Below are 24,638 nucleotides of genomic sequence, written 5' to 3' on the forward strand. Positions count from 1 at the left end.
TACCAATCGGGTCTCAGAGAGATGAACTTAAAGAATCTGAATGGTCGCACCTCAGTATTGTCATATCCCCAGTGCTCTGCTCATCAGATATGGTCCAGTACACAGGGCCGCCAAGAGGGGGGGGGGGGGGGCAAAATTCCCCAGACCCGGTCTCCAAGGAGGGCTCGGTGCCAGGGTTTCTCTCTCTCTCTCTTGCTCCTGACGGGCCTTGAGTGATCGCGTTCCGACAGGAGCAGGAGAGAGAACTCTGGTGCTAGGCCCCCCTCCAGTGCTGCTCTTCGCTCGCCTCTACCGCTGTGCCGAGCAGCTGCTTTTCCCCTCAGGCACATGCTCGGTTTCGAAACCGAGCATGTGCAACAAGAGAAAAAAAGCAGCCACAGGGGCAGCACAGGCATGGAGTGAAGAGCAGTGCTGGAGTCTTCCGCTGGTGGGGGCCTCGGGATCCCCGTCAGCCCCAAGGTATCTCAGTTGCGGCAGTGGCAATCCTGGGGGGAGGGGGACAGCAACGGCAATGATCTGGGGGGTGGGAGGTGACAATCTGGAGGGGGGGGGGGCGGTGGCAGCAGCCCTGCCCCGGGCCTGGCGGCAGCGGCCTTGTCCCAGGCCCTGCTAAGTCTCTCGGTGGCCCTGCCAGTACGTGCAGGAGACACATGGGAAATGTCTCCACAGACTTTCTCAAAGTGCCGTTCAACATGAAAACGTAACAATATCCTTCACGTCTGCTTCCTGACAGCCCCAATTCCTTCCCTCAAAACATATAAAGACAGCACCATCTCTCCCTGAACACAGCCTCTTTCCCCTTCCCCACAATCCCTATCCTAAGGTGACCACTCATGTCGAATATTACTACATTTAAAAGGCTGACCTTCCTCTATCTCCTTTCCTCTCTGGCAGTCAAAGATCAGGCCATAATGGTTGCTCCTGCCTCTTATACTGTGTGTCCTGACCTCAATGGAAGCAGGTGTCATGGGGGAAGAGAAGCTGTGAGGGCCAACCATGTCCTTGACCTGCTGGCCTGTCACTGCTCTGCCATAGTACTGTGTCCTAAGAAATTGAGAAGAACATGGAGAGATGGCAGAAGAAAGGGGTGGATGATAACTAAAAGGATGAGAGGAAACTCAACTTGGAAAAGGCCCATGAGAGAGATCGAGAGGATTCTGAGAAGGAAGCTGGGGAGACAGGAGAGGAGGTAGATGGAAGAGAACCAAAGGCAAAGGATGAGAAGAAACTCAACTTGGAAAAGGCCCATCAGAGAGATTGAGAGGATTCTGAGAAGGAAGCTGGGGAGACAGGAGAGGAGGTAGATGGAAGAGAACCAAAGGCAAAGGATGAGAAGAAACTCAACTTGGAAAAGGCCCATCAGAGAGATTGAGAGGATTCTGAGAAGGAAGCTGGGGAGACAGGAGAGGAGGTAGATGGAAGAGAACCAAAGGCAAAGGATGAGAAGAAACTCAACTTGGAAAAGGCCCATCAGAGAGATTGAGAGGATTCTGAGAAGGAAGCTGGGGAGACAGGAGAGGAGGTAGATGGAAGAGAACCAAAGGCAAAGGATGAGAAGAAACTCAACTTGGAAAAGGCCCATCAGAGAGATTGAGAGGATTCTGAGAAGGAAGCTGGGGAGACAGGAGAGGTGGTAGATGGAAGAGAACCAAAGGCAAAGGATGAGAAGAAACTCAACTTGGAAAAGGCCCATCAGAGAGATTGAGAGGATTCTGAGAAGGAAGCTGGGGAGACAGGAGAGGTGGTAGATGGAAGAGAACCAAAGGCAAAGGATGAGAAGAAACTCAACTTGGAAAAGGCCCATCAGAGAGATTGAGAGGATTCTGAGAAGGAAGCTGGGGAGACAGGAGAGGAGGTAGATGGAAGAGAACCAAAGGCAAAGGATGAGAGGAAACTCAACTTGGAAAAGGCCCATGAGAGAGATCGAGAGGATTCTGAGAAGGAAGCTGGGGAGACAGGAGAGGAGGTAGATGGAAGAGAACCAAAGGCAAAGGATGAGAAAAAACTCAGCTTAGAAAGGACTCTGTCAGGTACTTGAAGCCTGTACCGTGTTAGAAACAGGATACTGGGTTAGATGGACCCTTGAGCTGACCCAGTAGGGCAACTCTTAGGCTCTTATGTTCATACCCTGAGAGGATTCTTAAGAGGAAGCTGGGGAGCTAGGAAAAGAGATAGAAGGATTCCCCTCCTTTTCCTTCATTTCTCCTCAAAGGCAGGGGGAGGTGAAGAGATGGATAGGTCGAGGAAGCTGATGGAGAGAAGGGGGAAAAGAAAAAGAAAGTGGATAAGGGAAGAGGGGGAAATGGAGATGATAACATATCATAGCATCTGCACCCCCACCTTTCTTTCAAACCCTAGATCTCCTGTTCATGTCATAAATGAATTTTAGTCAATTTTTGTTTTCTGTATATGACCAGATTGTAAAAGAACACAAGAGTGTGGCCCATCCTTGTACAAGCAGGACACAAGATACTTTCTTGAAAACACAGGACATTGCTCTACGAAGCAGGACATCTGCCCACCCTTCCTTTTTGCCTTTCACCATAACCACCTTCCTCAGTCACAAGAGAGGATACTTTAAAAGTTCAATGACTCCTGTATCCCTTGGAGATTTTTAGGTCCAGATTGAGCAGTATTGAAGCACCCAGACTCTTTGCATTGTGATTTCAACTGGGGGAAGGGGGCTGCTACAGCTGCTGCAGGGCACCTCTGTCTCCTCATGCCACACTTTGCCAGAACTGTTGTTCCCCAGTTCCAGGGTACCATGTGTGCACAGCCTCGGGCCTGTCCCACCTGCTGGCTTCATCCTCTTCCTCCTCTCTCCTGGCTCAGCTGTCGGACTGGAGCATTCCCAGAGGGTGGAAGCTGTCTTGAGGCAGCAGCAGCTGGGCCAGCCGATACAACAGATGTGAGTACCAGTGCACACCATCTTGCTGGGCCTCACCTGGCCAGCGGACCAGGCTATGGTAGAGCCGAAGTGGCCAGAACACCAGCTGTGCCAGTTGCTGCTCCTGGACCACGGCAAAGCATGAGGCAACCACACCATCCACCACCACCGTCCCGTGCCGTGTCAGGGGTGCATATGCCCCGGTATCCAGCGCTGTGCTGACCGCTGTGACTTGTGCAGGCTGCAGACCAAGTGCCCCTGCTACCAAGACGTACTGCCCAGGCTGAACGCTGCTGGCAAACAGAGGCTGGAAGTCCGTTAGAGGCCTGGAGAAGTTCTTAGCCAGGAAAAGAAGGTGTGTGGCAGTGAGCGTTAGCTGGCGGGGTGGATCCCGAGTCTCGATCACGTGAAAGTGCCGCAGTGAGGAAGGATCCTTGTCCAGGAAGGTGAGGAAGTCACTAAAGGTGGGCCTGCCTGTACTGTCCATGGCCAGAACGCGGTCTCCAGGCCGTAGCGTGGACACAGCCCGCCGCTCGCCACTTTCCAATGTCACCAGGCCGTCACCAGGGAAGCAGCCTCCCGTCTTAGCTGCTGCGGAGTGTTCTGAAAAGGAAACAAGAAGAGAGAACTTAGTCCCAACCCAAGATCTTCTGCTCTGTGTGTTTGTGTGCTTGTGCTACATCAAAGTATATAAAACACCTTATCTTCCGCCTTGACCGATATACTTATATCACCCCTCTCCTCAAGTCACTTCACTGGCTTCCGATCAGGTACCGCATACAGTTCAAGCTTCTCCTATTAACCTACAAATGCACTCGATCTGCAGCCCCTCCTTACCTCTCTACCCTCATCTCCCCTTACGTTCCTACCCGTAACCTCCGCTCTCAAAACAAATCCCTCCTTTCAGTACCCTTCTCCACCACCGCCAACTTTCTCCGCCCTTTCTGCCTCGCCTCACCTCATGCGTGGAACAAACTCCCTGAGCCCATACGCCAAGCCCCCTCCCTGCCCATCTTCAAATCCTTGCTCAAAGCCCACCTCTTCAATGTCGCCTTTGGCACCTAACCACTCTACCGCTATTCAAGAAATCTAGACTGCACCAACTTGACATTTCGTCCTTTAGATTGTAAGCTCCTTTGAGCAGGGACTGTCCTTCTTTGTTAAACTGTACAGCGCTGCGTAACCCTAGTAGCGCTCTAGAAATGTTAAGTAGTGTTAAGTAGTAGTACCTAAATGTAGTGTATGAGACTTGTGAATTCTTGTATATGTTACCTACATGTGCTTCTTATCTGTGTGAGTGCTTTGTGTGTGATACCAATGTGTCTATGTGTGTCTGTGTGCATTTCATATATATATATCTGAGATCTGTGTGTGATAAATATGTGTAGGTGTGTGTACATTTTATCTGTGTGTATTCCTTCTGTGTTTATGCATGTGTGTGTGTGCATTTCATCTCTGTGTGTACCTTGTGTGTAGTACTTATGTGTGTATTTTAACTATGTGAAAGAGACCTGTGTGTGTTTCTTGTGTTTGTGTTCTGTGTGTAAGCATGCTTGTAGGTGTTTTATCTATGTGCATGAGAGCTACATGTGTTCCTTGTGTGTGTGCATTTTATTTGTGTGTTCCTTGTGTGGTGCTTCTGTGTGTTCCCTGTTTGTGTTTTAGCTGTGTGCGTGAGAGCTGTGTGTGGTTTTGTTTTATCTGTGTGTGTGAGATGTACGTGGTACCTGCATGTGTGTTTTATCTGTGTGCATGGGATCTTTGTGTGTTTCCCTTGTATGTGGTACCCTTTTGTGTGTGCATTTGATCTGTCTGTGTTAGACCTTTGTTCCCTTTATGTTGGACCTGTGTGTGTGTGTGTGTGTGTGTATTTTATCTGTGTGCATGACAGCTATATGTGTTCCTTGTGTGTAATACCTGTGTGTGGTTATGTTTTATCTTTGTGTGTGTGAGATCTATGTGGTACTTCTGTGAGTGTGTGTGTGTGTTTGTGTATGTATGTAGCATTTATACAATTCTCGAGGTAACAAACATAAGCAAATAGCTCAGATTTTTTCACATTAGTCCCAGGGGCATCACATTCTGCAGTTTGTAATGCTACAAAATCAAGCTGTAATGGGCTGGGACGAGAGGCATTAACAGACAGAACCAGATTCTAATGGGCTGGTGAATCAGAAATTAACAGACAGAACCGGCCCCGATTCACTTTGTTATCTTGTCTGTTATAGAAGCAGATAAGGTGCAAGAGACCCTGATCCAGCATCTCAGAACCTGCCCAGTGCTCACCACCACATCCTCACACGCAGGAATGCGCTGTTTCTACCTCCATCACCCCCACCCCCTCCTCCCAGAAGGCCTATCTATACCCAGCATCCTTTCTGCTGTTGCTCCTGAGTCTGCCCCCAGTATATATCATGGTCTCTTGTTCTAGTACTTTCTATCTGATCCCTCCCTCCATTGCCCCATGTAAGCCGCATTGAGCCTGCCATGAGTGGGAAAGTGCGGGGTACAAATATAACAAAAATAAAATAGATACTATTGGAGATTCTATATGGAATGTTGCTACTAGTGGAGATTCTACTTGGAATGTTGCTACTATTGGAGATTCTACATGGAATGTTGCTATTCCACTAGCAACATTCCATGTAGAAGGCTGCGCAGGCTTCTGTTTCTGTGACTCACAGAAGCCTGCGCGGCCACATTGGTGATCTGCAAGGGCCGACTTCTACATGGAATGTTGCTAGTGGAATAGCAACATTCCATGTAGAATCTCAAATAGTAGCAACAGTGGAGGAGTGGCCTAGTGGTTAGGGTGGTGGACTTTGGTCCTGAGGAACTGAGTTCGATTCCCACTTCAGGCACAGGCAGCTCCTTTTGACTCTGGGCAAGTCACTTAACCCTCCATTGCCCCATGTAAGCCGCATTGAGCCTGCTATGAGTGGGAAAGCGCAGGGTACAAATGTAACAAAAATAAAATAGATACTATTGGAGATTCTACATGGAATGTTGCTACTATTGGAGATTCTACATGGAATGTTGCTATTCCACTAGCAACATTCCATGTAGAAGCCTGCCCTTGCAGGTCAGCAATGCGGCAGGACATCAGACTCACAGAAACAGAAGCCTGTGCGGCCGCATTGCTGATCTGCAAGGGCAGGCTTCTACATGGAATGTTGCTAGTGGAGGAGTAGCCTAGTAGTTAGTGCAGTGGACACTGATTCTGGGGAACTGGGTTCAGTTCCCACTGCAGCTCCTTGTGACTCTGGACAAGTCACTTAACCCTCCATTGCCCCAGGTAAGAACCTGTCTATAGTATGTAAACTGCTTTGATTTTAACCACAGAAAGGTGTGCATTCTGTGTATGTTCCTTGTAGTACCTCTGTGGTTTTGCATTTATGTGTGTTATTTGTATGTGGCACCTGTGTATGTGCATTTTGTGTGTAACCTGTGTGCGTTCCCTGTGTGTGGAACCTCTGTATGTATGCATGCTTGTGTGTTTTTCTGTGTATGTGACACCTGTATATGTTCCTTGTATGCGGTACCTCTGTGTGCATGAAACCTGTATGCATTCTGTGTAGGTTGCACAGCCCTCTCCTTGCCCCGGCTCACCACACCTTTCTGTCTTGCACAGGCAGGTACGTTTTTGTCTAAGCTTAGCACACTTAAAAATACTGCGTGTTTCTCAGCTGAAGGACTGACAATTGCTTTTTAAATTCTTAACAGTGTTTGAATGAGATGAACACAGAGAAAGTCTGGAAATGTTAAGAGCAATCTCAAAAGAGAAAGGCAATGAAGTTTTCCTGGTACAACTTTAAGGAAGAGAAAATTCAATTCAACATACAATGTATGTTGCATCCATTATAAATACATAAGTACATAAGTATTGCCACACTGGGACAGACCAAAGGTCCATCAAGCTCAGCATCCTGTTTCCAACAGTGGCCAATCCAAGTCACAAATACCTGGCAAGATCCCAAAAAAGTTCAATACATTTTTTTTATTTAACTTTATTGATAACTCAAAGTTAAACAACACAACTTACTCAATATTGCCAATATACAAGCAATAAGATACCATGCATGAACCGTACAGCTGGTAAATCGCCCTGTTTCCCCCCCTCCCCTCCCCTCCCCTCCCACCTTCCTGTTGCTATCCGTGTTGATTCAAGTAAGTACAATTAAACCAGTAACCCAGGTCTTATTGGCAGCCCACTCCTCATCTAAAATCAATGAGCATTAATAAGTAAACTCCGACCCTTTGGGCTTAGAACCTGAAGATAAGGCATCCATATCTGGAGAAATTGTTTTCTACACTTAGGCGTCAGTTTGGAATCTCTTGCCTCCCAAGAAGCTAAAAGGTGCACCTGATTACGCCAATGCCAGTAGGCGGGCGCTTCCGAAGAGGTCCTATATTGCAATATACACTTTCGAGCTACCAAACTCAGCTTTCTGCATAGCCTAGCTGCAGGAGTGCACAAAGAGGCAAAAGCCCTTGGTTGGTCTAGCAAAAACTGTCCCTCCGTGCCCTCAATTTTATTCCCAAGCCTGATCAGAAACCCCCGAACCCGTTGCCAAAATGCTCGCACCTTTGGGCATTGCCACAATGCGTGGTAAACGGAGCTAAGCAGAAATAAGCAGTGGATTTTCCCCAAGTCAATTTAATAATGGTCTATGGATTTTTCCGCAATTATAAAGTAATGAGTGACAGCTGAAGCTGGAAAGTCAGTGGAAGAGAGATAATTCTCCTGTCCATCCATTCCCCAGCACTTTACCTCCTCTGGACTCTGCCCCGCTTGCTGCATCTCCACCGCTGCGGTTCCTGGCTCCTTTCTGATGCCCTGTTGAGGACAGACACTATTGACTGTTCTGAGGGTACCTTTCTGTCAGCAGCAACCACATTCGCCTCCTCAGACGCCAAGGACACCTCGAGTTTATTTTCACACATACTCGAGTTCCTGTTTCAGCAGCAGTTGCCACAGAGGCTCCCATTCTACTGTGGATGCCACAGAGTGTTTGCTGATGGTTGTACTGGTGGAGGTGGGAGGCTCTTTTAAGCGGGATGACCCAGTCTGTTTATAGCTATCTCAGCCACATCCTTGGAATATTCCTAGTTCTGTGATTGTGGACTCGTCACAGGACAGGGTGGGGGAGTTACACAAGGGTCTTATGTATTCCTTGAAGATATATAAAACTGTCTGGGTGATTTCCTGCTTAGCAGCCCAGTATGGAAAAATACAGGCTCCCTAGTGCACATGCAGACATTAAAATCACATGTATATGAGCACACACATGCTTTGAACGAACACGCATACACACTGTATTTGAGCTGTGGAAGGGCATTTCTCAATTTCAGGCCAGTCTACTGACCTGAGGGATTTCCTAATGGTTAGAAGCTTCTTTTATGGATAAGTTCAGGTGCCAGAAGATAAAAGGAGAACAATTCCTCAAGGAGCAAAAGCCAGTGTGCAAAGCCGTGTTTTCAGCAGATTCTAACAAGCCATTTTCAATGATCGCGCCTCAGAACAATTCATCGCCTCCGAACTGTAGTTAACTTTTGCATACACGGACTACGTTGAAGGTTTATTACAGGCGAAAGGGCCCTTTTGCACAATTTTTTCAGAACAGATTGTACATCGGTAAAAACACGCTAAAGGCCAGAAAATGCCAGTATTTCTCTGCCCGTTGGACCATTCGAATGCACATAGTTCCCTGTCTGAGAAAACATTTGCAGGTTACCACATTCAGGCCCCTTGTACCAAGCTGCGGCAAAACAGGGCCTGCGCTGGTGTTGGCGTGTGTTGGCCATTTCAGGGGAAGCCTTTGAGGTGGCAGTAGGGCTCCCGTACTAACCAAGTGGTAACCGGGCCAGCACGTGGCACTGTCCGATTACCGCCAGGTACACATCGGCTATACAAAAATACTAATATTTTTGTAGCACCGGATATGACGGCGCACTGGGGGGTGGGAAGTACCATCGGGCTGCTGCAGTAGCCTGGTGTGACTTCCTTTTTAGCAAGCGGTAAACCCGCTTTGTAAAATGGCCCCTAACTTCTTTAACTGCTAGGAGAGGAAGGCGGCAGCTTTGTAGGAATGGTGTTGAGAAGGGAAGTCCTGTGGCAGGTTATGTTCACCTATAAGGGTCAATAAATTGAGTCTTCATCTATTGTTTTTATGAACTCACAAAAAGCCAAGTGGAGGAGTGGCCTAGTGGTTAGAGCACTGGTCTTGCAATCCAGAGGTGGCTGGTTCAAATCCCACTAGGTCAGAAACAGAAGGAAGCCTTTTGCGAGAAGAAGAGGACCTCGGCTGGCGGGGGTTGAGGTCCTCCACCAGCAAAGGTAGGCGATGGCGGGTTGGTGACAGGAGGGGGGTCGAGAGGGTTGGCAGGGGGGGGGGGCTAAAATGTGCCCCTTCACCTCGAGCTCTGGACCCCCCTCCCACCGAAGTCTGGCTACGCCCCTGGCGTGCACAGGAGAAGAAAGAAGAGCAGGGCAGCAAACTTGGCTTCGTCTGGTGGGGGTTGGGGACCCTCGCCAGCCAAACCAGGGGCCCGGATGAAATTTGCAGGGGCCCAGGCCCCCATGGTCCCCCGTAGCTACGCCCCTGGTGGTAAATGCTAAGAAGCCCATATGGTTCAAATCCCACTGCTGCTCCTTGTGATCTTGGGCAAGTCACTTAACCCTCCATTGCCTCAGGTACAAACTTAGTTGTGAGCCCTCCTGGGACAGAGAAATATCCAGAGTACCTGAATGTAACTCACCTTCAGCTACTACTGAAAAAGGTGTGAGCAATATCTAAATAAATAAAATACATGTTTAATGAGTCCAGACACACCTGGCCTGGGTTTTTCTTAATCCTGGAGAAGCTTTGATTTGATTTCTCGGAGAATGTTGGGAGTGATTTCATTCTCGGCCCCAATCTCGCACCCTTCCTATCTCACCCACACTTTAATACACCACACCACTGACTGTCTGCAGATCTTTTTATATTTTAATTACCATTTCTTGCACTTTTGTCAGGCCATTGTCAGTCTTCCTTTACTGCATAACAGACTGTGTTAATATTCCCTGCTCCAAATCACAGATAAAGAAAAAAAAATGAAGGGTCCCTTCAGACCCACAGTCAAAAAATGGACCATTAATCACAATCCCCTGTAGACCCTACTTATTAACCCACTAGTAAAAGTGGCAGACAGATCCCATCCCTCCACGTTTCCTAATTCATGCAACACTGTATCAAAATGTTGCAGAACCTCCAGATAAACTGCACATCAGTCATGTCTCACATATCATGGTTGCAGCTAATCTTCTTCAGAAAACCCAGTTGGATTGGCAGGGAGGTCGGAATGCTCCGACTCCCGCTGATAATCCAGGAATGCATCCATATCCTAACTTATGGTATTATTTTCCACAGCTAGCTGGCTCTGGATTAGATATTTAAAAGAGAGAGAGAGAGACTTTGTTGATTTCCTTTGTGTTTTGAGCAGGACTTAAATTCAATTATGAAATTGTACTTTAAAAATGCTCAAAAAACCTTTTCTAGGGGCACGAGTCTGGATTTATCCGGATGTTACGAGGTTGACCCAGGAAAAAAGGAGAGAGTTTCTTTTATTGAGAGATGAAGTCAAGGCATTGGGAGCCAGCTTTTTGCTGGCTTATCCGTGCAAATGGCCGGTAGAGTATTTGAATAATAAGTATTTTTTTTTTTTATGAACCTGAACAATTGAGAAGCTTTGTTGATTTAAAGAAGATTGCCAAATTACTTTTGGGGTTAGGGGTAGTGTGTAGTATTAATTACCCCTGGGTTAGTCCAGGTCCTGATTTCCAGTATAACAAATAGTTTGTATGTTCTCCTCAACTTAATTGACCCCCCCCCCCCTCTCCTCTTGTGGTTTACTTTGAGGGGCATAATTGAACGAAAACGCCTATCTCTATGGGCGTTTATCTCCGAGAACGGGTCCGTGAAGGGGCGGACCGAACCGTATTTTGGGAAAAAATAGACGCCCATGTTTTATTCAACAATGTGTGAGCTGGGCGTTTTTGTTTTTCAGCGATAATGGAAAATGAAAGCGCCCAGCTCAAAAACGAATAAATCCAAGACATTTATTCGTGGGAGGGGCCAGGATTCGTAGTGCACTGGTCCCCCTCACATGCCAGGACATCAACCGGGCACCCTAGGGGGCACTTTTACAAAACCAAAAAAACAGGTAAAAGAGCTCCCAGGTGCATAGCACCCTTCCCTTGTGTGTTGAGCCCCCCAAATCCCCCTCAAAACCCACTGCCCACAAGTCTACACCATTACTATAGCCCTAAGGGGTGAAGGGGGGCACCTACATGTGGGTACAGTGGGTTTGGGGGGGTAGGACGACTAATAAGCATTAAGCAGCACAATTGTAACAGGTAGGGGGGATGGGCCTGGGTCCACCTGCCTGAAGTCCACTGCACCCCCTAACAACTCCTCCAGTGACCTGCATACTGCTGCCAGGGAGCTGGGTATGACATTTGAGGGTGAAAATAAAAATTTGTGAAACATCATTTTTTTGTGGTGGGAGGGGGTTAGTGACCACTGGGGGAGTCAGGGGAGGTCATCCCCGATTCCCTCCAGTGGTCATCTGGTCATTTAGGGCACTTTTTGGGGCCTTATTCGTGAAAAAACAGGGTCCAGAAAAAGTGTCCTAAATTCTAGCTAAAAACGCATACTTTTTTCCCATTATCGGTGAAATGCGCCCATCTCTGTTCGGCAGATAACCACGCCCCAGTTCCGCCTTCGCCACACCTCTGACACGCCCCCATCAACTTTGTCCGCATCCGCGACGGATTGCAGTTGAAAACGTCCAAAAATCGGCTTTCGATTATACCGCTTTATTCGTTTTTGTGAGATAAACGTCCATCTCCCGATTTAGGTCGGAACTTGGGCGTTTTTCTCGTTCGATTATAAGCAGGTTTGTGGTCTAAGAATAGGGATATAATTTTCCTTAAAGAGATATTTTACTTGTTTTGCCTATAAGGTATATCACTCCTGTATTGCTGGTGCAAGGTTATCTTGAATTAATGTGTGAAATTATAAATAAATAAATCAATAAAATAAAAAGAGAGGGGGAGAGACTGCAGGCACCTTTCACAGACCCTAAGAAACTTCCCTTATCCCCACACACAACTCATTTCTGTCACAACAAGGGCAATGGTCTCAGAAGACCTGAAGCTGCAATATTGCTATTTAAGCTGCTATAATCTCATATATTTACTTTACTTTATTGGATTTATACCCCATATACGATCAAGTCGAGGACTCGGCTCTGTGTGGCTTATATTAAATTAATCAGGTATACAAATACAGGATGATGGAAGTGGAGGAGTGGCCTAGTGGTTAGGGTGGTGGACTTTGGTCCTGGGGAACTGAGGAACTGAGTTCGATTCCCACTTCAGGAACAGGCAGCTCCTTGTGAATCTGGGCAAGTCACTTAACCCTCCATTGCCACATTGAGCCTGAAAGCGTGGGGTACAAATGTAACAAAAATAAAAGATACTATTGGAATGTTGCTACTATTGGAGATTCTACATGGAATGTTGCTATTCCACTAGCAACATTCCATGTAGAAGGCTGCGCAGGCTTCTGCTTCTGTGAGTCTGACAGCAGGACGTCAGACTCACAGAAGCAGAAGCCTGCGCGGCCACATTGGTGATCTGCAAGGGCCGACTTCTACATGGAATGTTGCTAGTGGAATAAGCAACATTCCATGTAGAATCTCAAATAGTAGCAACAGTGGAGGAGTGGCCTAGTGCTTAGGGTGGTGGACTTTGGTCCTGAGGAACTGAGTTTGATTCCCACTTCAGGCACAGGCAGCTCCTTGTGACTCTGGGCAAGTCACTTAACCCTCCATTGCCCCATGTAAGCTGTATTGAGCCTGCCATGAGTGGGAAAGCACAAGGTACAAATGTAATAAAAATAAAATAATGATGACAAATTTATCAGTTCTACAAGTATGGACTAGGGAGCAAGAGAGGTAATTGGAAGGGTTAGCACATGTAGGACGGGGTGTGTGGTAACATGATCTGGTTATGGCTTATCGAGATGTCTGACGCTTGATGCTAAGCTACATCTATCGGCAGGAATTTCTCTTGCAGAAATGTTTTTAGTTTTTTTTTGCAAAAGCTGTCATGATGTGTGTCCTTGGACGATGTATATATTTTTTGCAGTTTTTTTTCTCCTGAAAACACATCAATACAGAGGTATTTTCCCCCCATCACCCTAGAAGAGAAGCATGTACCCTTCCTTATCCCGGTTCCATGTCTACCGTGCTCCCCTTACTGTCACCATCACACCTCTTCCCAGCTGCATAATAGTTACTGCATTTTGGGTCCTTGTGAGAGGAGCCGACACTCAAAAGGTGCCTGACAAAGCCCTTTGTTGAGGAGAGGATGGGATGGTGGCAAGCGGAGCATGCTGGACAACGGGATGGGGTAAGAAAGAGGAGATGAGACATTGGACGCATTAAGGGACAGACTTCCTGAATCCATAGGTCAAGCTCCAGCTCTGGCCATTTTCACACCTAGGCTAAAAGCCCACCTTTTTGAGGCTGCTTTTAACTCCTATTCACTGGTTCAGCACCCAGGTCTGTTTTATAATTCCCACCTTGAGTAATTCCCTTATCCCTTATTTGTCCTGTTTGTCTGTCTTGATTAGATTGCAAGCTCCGTCCGGTGTACAGTGCTGCGTACGTCTAGTAGTGCTATAAAAATGATAAGCAGTAGTAGCAGTAGGAAGAGGAAAGGGAGATGAGACACTGAACCTAGTGGGAGGAGGGGAAAGGGAGATGCTGGGCCTGAGGGAGAATAGGGAAGGAAGATGCTGGCTACCTTGTGGGGAGGGGGAGGAAGAGGGAAGAGGAACTGCTGTATAGGGGGATACGGAGTGGAATGGAAGATGAGATGCTGGACCCATGGGGAGGGAGGGAAAGGGGAAATGCTGGACCTGAAGGAGGATAGGGAGGGAGATGCTGGCTACCTTGTGGGGAGGGGGAGGAAGAGGGAAGAGGAACTGCTGTATAGGGGGATACGGAGTGGAATGGAAGATGAGATGCTGGACCCATGGGGAGGGAGGGAAAGGGGAAATGCTGGACCTGAAGGAGGATAGGGAGGGAGATGCTAGCTACCTGGTGGGGGGTAGGGAGGGGAAGAAGAGATCATGAACAATAAAGGGTAGGGCTTTGAACTGCCTGCAGGGGCAGAGTGGCAAATGGCTGAAAGTCTGCCCAGGGCAGCAGATATCCTTGGGCCTGCAAATCTGCAAGGAACTGGAGGGGAGGGGAGGGGGTGAGACTGGAGCAGAGCAGAAAAAACCCCACTGTGCTCCATAATTTAGCCCTCCCCACTCTATTGTTTCCCCTCCTCGCCTGTAGTCCAGGAGGATAGGAGGAGAGTTGGGAAGATTGGCATAAACAGAGCAGAGAAAAGCTTCTCCAGTTCCTAATCCGGGTCATCTCCTCCTGTTGTTTTCCCCCCAATGCTGCAGCAGTGCAGAGAACAAGAAGGGAGGAGGAACAGGGAGCTTGAGAATTTCTTGTTTTCATTTAAATTCCTGAGTCTTTGAATCAAACAATGAACGCTTCTAGATACGGGAAATATATCTAGTGCAGACATAACCTAGTGATTAGTACAGCGTGCCGAGAACCAGAGAAGTCGGGTTACTAATAAGAATAGCTATTCTGGATCAGACCATTGGTCTATCTAGCTCAGTATCCTGCTTCTAACAGGGGCCAATCGAGGTCACAAGTGTGTAGCAGAACCCTAAAGAGTAGCAAGATTGCAGAACCCCAATGAGTAGTAAGATTCCAGAACCCCAGAGAGTAGCAAAATTCAGAACCCAAGAGAGTAGCAAGATTCCAGAACCCCAAAGAGTAGCAAGATTCCAGAACCCCAGAGAGTAGCAAAATTCAGAACCCAAGAGAGTAGCAAGATTCCAGAACCCCAAAGAGTAGCAAGATTCCAAACCCACAAAGAGTAGCAAGATTCTAGAACCCCAGAGAATAGCAAGATTCTAGAACCCCAAAGAGTAGCAAGATTCCAGAACCCCAGAGAGTAGCAAAATTCAGAACCCAAGAGAGTAGCAAGATTCCAGAACCCCAAAGAGTAGCAAGATTCCACACCCACAAAGAGTAGCAAGATTCCAGAACCCCAAAGAGTAGCAAGATTCCAAACCAACAAAGAGTAGCAAGATTCTAGAACCCCAGAGAATAGCAAGATTCTAGAACCCCAAAGAGTGTCAAGATTCCAGAACCACAAAGAGTAGCAAGATTCCCATTGTGGCTCCTTGATGACATTGGGCAGGTTACGTGATCCGTTGCTCTAAGTACAAATTCAAAGGGTAGCCCCCCCCCCCCCCCCGAGGGGCAAGGAAATAAGTCACAGTGGCAAAAATGAATTGCTGAAAGGGTGTAGCCTAACTCTGAAACTCCCTTTATAGAGAGGCTCCTCATAATACTGTAGCAAGTAGGTGTGTGGGTGGGGGGTACTGCCTACAGATAAATATCCCTAACAGACCCCACTAACACCTTTACTCAACCTTCACATCTTCATGGCAACATAAAACAACAAAAATACGAGTGCAAAAATGTTCTTTTGCAGTATCTGCAGGGGCTTCTGGAGGGTGCATTTGCCCATCACGGAACTCATAAAATCCCCAGATAGTCATTACTTTAGTCAGCAACTTGGAAGTGGGAAGGAGCCTCATTGGCACTTTCGTCTCTCACACTGGCACCACAATGCCAGAGGAGTTATACAGCAAATATGATGAGGCCCCGCTGGGGCTCTTGAAACAGATTACGCCAACACCCATAAACTCTCCAACCCCCAAAGTTTCCAAATTTTATGATAGTTGCTCTTCTATGGCCAGCACAACACAAGTGAATTGCTGATCATCACCTTGCAATACCATTCCTAGCAAGGGGAACAACCCTTGCATCCACCTCAAAATGACCGCACCATCCAGTTGTTAAGTCAGCATTGTGGACCTGCATATTTAGAGGCTTGCAATGAGCTTGCCAGGCTACTCTTATGTACCTTCTAGCCTGCATCCCAATCAGACAGAGATACCAAGGCAGCCTACACCCTCATATTCACAGAGGTACACCTCAGTCTCAGGAAGAGTAGCCATACTGGGTCAGACCAATGGCCCATCTAGCCCAGTATCCTGTTTTCCAAACAGTGGCCAAGCCAGGCCACAAGTACCTGGCAGAAATCCAAATTGTGGCAACATTCCATGTAGAACCCCAAAGAAGAGCAAGATTCTGGAATACTAAAGAGTGTCAAGATTCCATACAGAAACTCAAATAGTAGCAACATTTCATGTAGAACCCCAAAGAATAGCAAGATTCTGGAATCCTGAAGAGTGTCAAGATTCCATACAGAAACTCAAAGAGTAGCAACATTCCATGTAGAACCCCAAAGAATAGCAAAATTCTGGAATCCTAAAGAGTGACAAGATTCCATGCAGAAAGTCAAAGAGTATCAACATTCCATGTAGAACCCCAAAGAATAGCAAGATTCTGGAATCCTAAAGAGTGACAAGATTCCATGTAGAATTAGTAACATTCCATACTACAAATCCCAGAGCAAGCAGTTGCTTCCCATGTCTGTCTCAATAGCAGATTATGGACTTTTCCTCCAGGAATTTGTCCAAATCTTTTTTAAAACCCAGATATACTAACCGCTGTTACCACCTCCTCTGGCAAAGAGTTCCAGAGCTTAACTATTCGTTGAGTGAAAAAATATTTCACTCAACTAATCTTAGACAGTAGGGTTAAGGGAGCCGGGGATACAGTACACATTCGACGATGTGACTGGTTGGATCTGCCAGTGTGTTGGAGCTTATTTCTGCCACTGGCATGATGGTAGAGGCATGACTGTTGGCATGCACAGCCTATGGCTCTGATGAGGTGTTTCTCTGTGGCTACAGGACCTCCTGAGATTAGGCTGCAGCGCTACAGAGTTGCAGGTTTCCTCCAGATCCAGCAAATATAGGTAGTTTCTGAACTAAACACTGTTCCAACAAGTACAAGAGTCAACAAGACATACCTCCCTCCTCCTCACAAACCAAACCGGCAAAAATAATTAATACAAATCATAGTGCAAATATTTAACCAGGCACAAGGCCTCCTTCTGCTCTAGGATCACAGCCAGAATAAACTGTCCATGCAGGACACAGCCCCCAGGCCCTGGCACGGCTACAGCCCCGTCTGACTATAGGTCCAACTCTGCCCTGTGGTCAGCTGAGAGATTACAGCCCCCTGCAGCCCTGCCCTGTGGTTCAAAAGGGAAGAATTAGTTCCCTATTCCCCTGCAGCTTTCCTATAAACAGTGGGGCTGGCTTTCTCTGAACTTGCCATAATTATTTTATTTTTAATACTTGAATTTATTTTGACTGTTTACCCTGGTTAAGGGGTTGGCAGGGCCGAGAGCTAAAGAGCTGATGTTTTTCCAGTCTAATCCACCGCAGGACCACGTCTCTGCCTGGCTGTCTAAAGCAGGAAGCAATGGGCAGGACAAATCTCAGATTGTCAAAGTAAAACTTGTAAAGTATTTGGAATTAAAAGATGAATAGAAATATAATACTAGCAATTGTGATGATGCAGGGGGAGTGCAATGCAGAGTATTAATGGTACACGGTGTGCGTTTTTACTGGGGTGGATGAATGGATATCATATCATTTCTGCGTGGCTAAGATAAGAAGCAAGTTATTTACAGTTTTAGGATATGAAGGCATTGATAAGTATTGTGGAATTTGAGAATTTAACTAGTTTGGTTTTTTTTGGACCCATGTCATTAAAATATCTGGGTACCGTTTTTTTTTTTTATAAATCCCATGAAAAAGCTCAGAGGAGGTTTTCCCCTCCTCATTTTTTAGTAATTTGCTGTCTGAGCAAATCTGAGAATTTATACGGCCCGATATTCAATCTGCAGCAGTCACAGGCGCTGAGCACTGCAGGCTGAATTTGACCAGAAGATTCTGTGCCAGGCTGGCATTGAATATTCAGCAGTGGCCGGCCACTGGAAGTTATCCAGGTGCCCAGTGATTATCAGAGAATGGCCTGGATAGAGTTCGGACCAGGGAAGTCCCAGCTTTAGCCTGACTCTGTCCCTCCCCCTCCCCCTATTCAACAGCATTAGCAGATTAAGATTTACTGACTATGTGCTCTGGGATCAGCCATTGGGAGGTAATCTGGTAGGAGCCTTACAAGTGAATGTGCAGCATAAGTAATGCTTTTGCACAGGGACAGACAGACAGGTATCAGACAGACAGGTATAGAACAAAGTTCCTCAAAACGACAGCCAAGAGACCTGAGAGCGACTGTTGCAGTCTCCTAACTTGAGATGACTGAATCAAAGAGAGGGCCCCCCCCCTTCACCGGGCCCTCTGTACAGACCTTAAGTGCCTCACCTTCGAAAGCACAGCAAGCAGCAGCAGACCACTCCTTCCTTCCGTGTCCCGCCCTTGCGGGTTACGTCAGGCGAGGGCAGGACACGGAAGGAAGGAGTGGTCTGCTGCTGCTTGCTGCGCTTTCAAAGGTGATGTGAGGCGCTTAAGTTCAATGCCAGGGAGCGACGGACCGCGGGCGGGCTGGACTGCAGTGGCAGGAGCGCCAGGCAACCCCCCCCCCCAGAGGCCCGGGCCTGGGGAATTTTGTCCCCCGCTGTCCCCCCCTTTCGGTGGCCCTGCTTGGAGGGACAGGAGGGAAAAAGAGACAAAACCCTCACCTGCCTTCAGAGCTCATACAAGCCGTAAGAAGGAGAAACCTTGCTGTTTGCAGTCTCAACACTGTGGGAATAAAAGGAAAGGCTAAAGACTGAGATGAGGAGGTAAGACTGTAAATGGCTTGTTATAGGGAAATGGGACTTGATATACCACCTTTCTGAGGTTTTTACAACTACATTCAAAGTGGTTTACATATATTCAGGTACTTTTAAGAAGGGTTCCAGAGGAGATCCGGGAAATTATAGACCGGTGAGTCTGACGTCGGTGCCGGGCAAGATGGTGGAGGCTATTATTAAGAATAAAATTGCAGAGCATATACAAAAACATGGACTGATGAGACAAAGTCAGCACGGATTTAGTGAAGGGAAGTCTTGCCTCACCAATCTAATGCATTTTTTGAGGGGGTAAGCAAACATGTGGACAATGGGGAGCCGGTTGATATTGTATATCTGGATTTTCAGAAGGCGTTTGACAAAGTGCCGCACGAAAGACTCCTGAAGAAATTGCAGAGTCATGGAATCGGAGGTAGGGTATTATTATGGATTAAGAACTGGTTGAAAGATAGGAAGCAGAGAGTAGGATTGCGTGGCCAGTATTCTCAGTGGAGGAGGGTAGTTAGTGGGGTCCCGCAGGGGTCTGTGCTGGGTCCGTTGCTTTTTAATGTATTTATAAATGACCTAGAGATGGGAATAACTAGTGAGGTAATTAAATTCGCCGATGACACAAAATTATTCAGGGTCGTCAAGTCGCAGGAGGAATGTGAACGATTACAGGAGGACCTTGCGAGACTGGGAGAATGGGCGTGCAAGTGGCAGATGAAGTTCAATGTTGACAAGTGCAAAGTGATGCATGTGGGTAAGAGGAACCCGAATTATAGCTACGTCTTGCAAGGTTCCGCGTTAGGAGTTACGGATCAAGAAAGGGATCTGGGTGTCGTCGTCGATGATACGCTGAAACCTTCTGCTCAGTGTGCTGCTGCGGCTAGGAAAGCGAATAGAATGTTGGGTGTTATTAGGAAGGGTATGGAGTCCAGGTGTGCGGATGTTATAATGCCATTGTATCGCTCCATGGTGCGACCGCACCTGGAGTATTGTGTTCAGTACTGGTCTCCGTATCTCAAAAAAGATATAGTAGAATTGGAAAAGGTACAGCGAAGGGCGACGAAAATGATAGTGGGGATGGGACGACTTTCCTATGAAGAGAGGCTGAGAAGGCTAGGGCTTTTCAGCTTGGAGAAGAGACGGCTGAGGGGAGATATGATAGAAGTGTATAAAATAATGAGTGGAATGGATCGGGTGGATGTGAAGCGACTGTTCACGCTATCCAAAAATACTAGGACTAGAGGGCATGAGTTGAAGCTACAGTGTAGTAAATTTAAAACGAATCGGAGAAAATTTTTCTTCACCCAACGTGTAATTAGACTCTGGAATTCGTTGCCGGAGAACGTGGTACGGGCGGTTAGCTTGACGGAGTTTAAAAAGGGGTTAGATAGATTCCTAAAGGACAAGTCCATAGACCGCTATTAAATGGACTTGGAAAAATTCCGCATTTTTAGGTATAACTTGTCTGGAATGTTTTTACATTTGGGGAGCGTGCCAGGTGCCCTTGACCTGGATTGGCCACTGTCGGTGACAGGATGCTGGGCTAGATGGACCTTTGGTCTTTCCCAGTATGGCACTACTTATGTACTTATGTACTTATTTTGTACCAGGGGCAATGGAGGGTTAAGTGACTTGCCCAGAGTCACAAGGAGCTGCAGTGGGAATCGAACTCAGTTCCCCAGGATCAATGTCCACTGCACTAACCACTAGGCTACAAAAGGTTTGGACAAATTCCTGGAGGAAAAGTCTATAGTCTGCTATTGAGGCATACATGGAAAGCAACTGCTTGCCCTCGTTAACTTCTCAAATTTCACAATACTTATCAATACCTTCATTTTACTTATACTTCATACATGGGATTTGTAGTATGGAATGCTGCTACTCTGAGATTCTGCATGGAATTTTGTCACTCTTTAGGATTCCAGAATCTTGCTATTCTTTGAGGTTCTACATGGAATGTTGCTACTATTTGAGATTCTGCATGGAATCTTGTCACTCTTTAGGATTCCAGAATCTTGCTATTCTTTGGGGTTCTACATGGAAGGTTGCTACTATTTGAGATTCTGCATGGAATCTTGTCACTCTTTAGGATTCCAGAATCTTGCTATTCTTTGGGGTTCTACATGGAATGTTGCTACTCTTTGAGTTTCTGCATGGAATCTTGCTATTCTTTGGGGTTCTACATGGAAGGTTGCTACTATTTGAGATTCTGCATGGAATCTTGTCACTCTTTAGGATTCCAGAATCTTGCTATTCTTTGGGGTTCTACATTGAATGTTGCCATGATTTGGGTTTCTGCCAGGTGGTACTTGTGACCTGGCTTGGCCACTGTTTGGAAAACAGGAAACTGGGCTAGATGGACCATTGGTCTGACCCAGTATGGCTACTCTTATGTTCTTATGATGCAACAGTCTGCAAGACATTATGAACTGTTCACCTGCAAGTAAAGCTTAGATTTTCTTGGAGAACCGTCCAGTCATTTACTTAAGGGAAATCACAGAGACATTGGCAGGTCCAACAGAAATTTCTGTCTCCAATAGATTTTGCGCCTTCTCTTATTTCTTCCCTGGACTATATGGAGTTTTCCTACTTGATCTGTTATGATTTTCTCTGTTAATTTTGAGAAACACGCATGTCTCCTGCCTTTGTATTTTGCACCGTGCAGAAGGAAGTGCATTTCTGTTTCCATTTTTCCATCATTACGTTGCATGCAAAGTCTAGCTTCTTGGGGTTTCCAGTTCAGTTTTTGTCTGCCTTTTCTATTTCTGGTCTGTGATGACCACTTATTCTATATTTGATGATGATCTGTCTGTGACTGGTGTGGGTGATCAAGGTGAGAGGATTTTGCAGGTATGTTGTTTCTGTGCAGTTCTGCTTGTTCTGTTTTCCCAGTAGAAGGCGCATTGGTAAGAACATTAGAATAGGTTTACTGGGTCAGACCGATGGTCCATCTAGCCTAGTATCCTGCTTCCTAGTGGCCAATCCAAGTCACAAGTACCTGGCAGAAACCCAGATAGTAGCAAGTGTTTCAGGGCCTCATGTAATATTTGTAGCATTCCCTTTTAACCTTCCTAAACATTCTCAACCAGGACCCAATACAATTCCATTGACTCGTACATTCTCTAACGTGTCCATTACTTACTGTGTAGACTCTACAACATATCCACTTCCCCCTGAACTGCAACCCTGCCCGACCAATGTTATAACCTTATCCAACTATGTTGTAACTTTACTGTACCCTCTCTGTAGTTATCTTTCAATGAATCATGTAAACCCCATTGAACCTCCTAAGGACATAACCGTGAGAAAGCTATACAGACTCTCATTGTCTCTCTTGAATTGTTAACCTAGAGAATGACATGGGGACAGGGACCCGCAATAACTGCGGGGATGGGGACGGAGACAGAGCCCACGAGAACGGGGCAGGGATGGGAACAGAGTCCGTTAGGACGGGGACAAACTGTTAATGAACTGGACTGTTATTTATGTTTGATTGATGTAGACGACAATATTTTTATTTTTTGGAAAAACAAGCAAACAGGCTGGCCACAACTGGCAAAATTTGCAATGGGGATCCTGTACATCCTGCTACCAGCACATCTTCTAAGAAGACACCTTCTATTGCAGGAGGAACTGTGGAAGACAGGAGAGAGAGACTGAATCCTGAGACTGTTGATGACTTCTTATTCATCCACAGATTTAAAAAATCATAACAGTGCTTCATAGGGCATATTTCTCCCCTCTAGGGCATACAGAATGGTTGTATTTTGTACCCCTGAACATTTTAATAGGGTAGATTAGGATTCCTTGGGGTAGTAGAAGTCAGCTATTGTTGGGGTTGGAAGGGTAGAGGGTGGTGGTGGTGGTGGGGTTATTATAGCTGCTCATTGTTATTATTGTTTTCAATTTGTAATTTATACACAACAGTTACAGCATATTGTTCCTTTTTATACGTTAATAAAAAGATGTAAATATAAAATCATAATAGTTTGAGGCTTCTGCAGATGTGGACAGAGCCCATGGGGACGGGGATAGAACCTGCAGGAATGGGGTGGGAACAGAGACAGAACCCAAGTGAATGGGGTGGAGATGGGGACAAATTTTGTCCCCATGCCATTCTCTATGTTAACCTTGCTCGATACTTTGTATCTGCCTCCCATTGTTTCATGTAAGCCTCATTGAACCTACCAATAGGTGAGAAAATGCGGGATACAAATGCAATAAATAAATAAATACATTAATTAATTAATTAATTAATAATAAGTAGGGCTGTTGCTGCTTGAGTTTATTTATTTATACCCCACATTTTCCCACTAGAGCGAGCACAATGTGGCTTACAATGTTACAAAAGGTTACAATATGAGGAGGCTAATGACACAAAAGTCTGAAGGGCGGGAAAGAACATGAGGGCATTACACGTTGGCTAAACGGGTATAGGTAACATGAGGAAGGTGCAGACTGAGCGTTAAGTGGGGGGATATGCTTTCTCGAATAAAAATGTTTTTAAGGATTTCTTGAATAACTGGTGGTCGTCAATCTCTTTTAGATGCCTCGGACGACGTTCCAAGACTTTGGGCTGACGTAGGAGAAAGAAGATGAAAAGAGCAGCTTGTATTTAACAGACTTGCAGCTTGGGTAATGTACAGTGGTGGAAATAAGTATTTGATCCCTTGCTGATTTTGTAAGTTTGCCCACTGACAAAGACATGAGCAGCCCATAATTGAAGGGTAGGTTATTGGTAACAGTGAGAGATAGCACATCACAAATTAAATCCGGAAAATCACATTGTGGAAAGTATATGAATTTATTTGCATTCTGCAGAGGGAAATAAGTATTTAATCCCTCTGGCAAACAAGACCTAATACTTGGTGGCAAAACCCTTGTTGGCAAGCACAGCGGTCAGACGTCTTCTGTAGTTGATGATGAGGTTTGCACACATGTCAGGAGGAATTTTGGTCCACTCCTCTTTGCAGATCATCTCTAAATCATTAAGAGTTCTGGGCTGTCGCTTGGCAACTCGCAGCTTCAGCTCCCTCCATAAGTTTTCAATGGGATTAAGGTCTGGTGACTGGCTAGGCCACTCCATGACCCTAATGTGCTTCTTCCTGAGCCACTCCTTTGTTGCCTTGGCTGTATGTTTTGGGTCATTGTCGTGCTGGAAGACCCAGCCACGACCCATTTTTAAGGCCCTGGCGGAGGGAAGGAGGTTGTCACTCAGAATTGTACGGTACATGGCCCCATCCATTCTCCCATTGATGCGGTGAAGTAGTCCTGTGCCCTTAGCAGAGAAACACCCCCAAAACATAACATTTCCACCTCCATGCTTGACAGTGGGGACGGTGTTCTTTGGGTCATAGGCAGCATTTCTCTTCCTCCAAACACGGCGAGTTGAGTTCATGCCAAAGAGCTCAATTTTTGTCTCATCTGACCACAGCACCTTCTCCCAATCACTCTCGGCATCATCCAGGTGTTCACTGGCAAACTTCAGACGGGCCGTCACATGTGCCTTCCGGAGCAGGGGGACCTTGCGGGCACTGCAGGATTGCAATCCGTTATGTCGTAATGTGTTACCAATGGTTTTCGTGGTGACAGTGGTCCCAGCTGCCTTGAGATCATTGACAAGTTCCCCCCTTGTAGTTGTAGGCTGATTTCTAACCTTCCTCATGATCAAGGATACCCCACGAGGTGAGATTTTGCGTGGAGCCCCAGATCTTTGTTGATTGACAGTCATTTTGTACTTCTTCCATTTTCTTACTATGGCACCAACAGTTGTCTCCTTCTCGCCCAGCGTCTTACTGATGGTTTTGTAGCCCATTCCAGCCTTGTGCAGGTGTATGATCTTGTCCCTGACATCCTTAGACAGCTCCTTGCTCTTGGCCATTTTGTAGAGGTTAGAGTCTG

The 24,638-nt window shown here is 46.4% G+C and overlaps 1 protein-coding gene across 1 annotated transcript in view; it reads right to left on the bottom strand.

The window, feature by feature from the left end:
• Positions 1–1,753: 1,753 nt before the first annotated feature.
• IHH (Indian hedgehog signaling molecule) overlaps positions 1,754–24,638 on the bottom strand; it is a 125,378-nt gene continuing 102,493 nt past the window's right edge. Inside the window, exon 3 of the mRNA XM_030210239.1 lies at positions 1,754–3,490. Coding sequence (XP_030066099.1) covers positions 2,829–3,490 — 662 coding nt within the window. The 3' untranslated portion in view covers positions 1,754–2,828. The remainder of the gene's footprint in view (positions 3,491–24,638) is intronic.

This window comes from Microcaecilia unicolor, chromosome 7, assembly GCF_901765095.1.
Source record: "Microcaecilia unicolor chromosome 7, aMicUni1.1, whole genome shotgun sequence".
Lineage (NCBI taxonomy): Eukaryota > Metazoa > Chordata > Amphibia > Gymnophiona > Siphonopidae > Microcaecilia > Microcaecilia unicolor.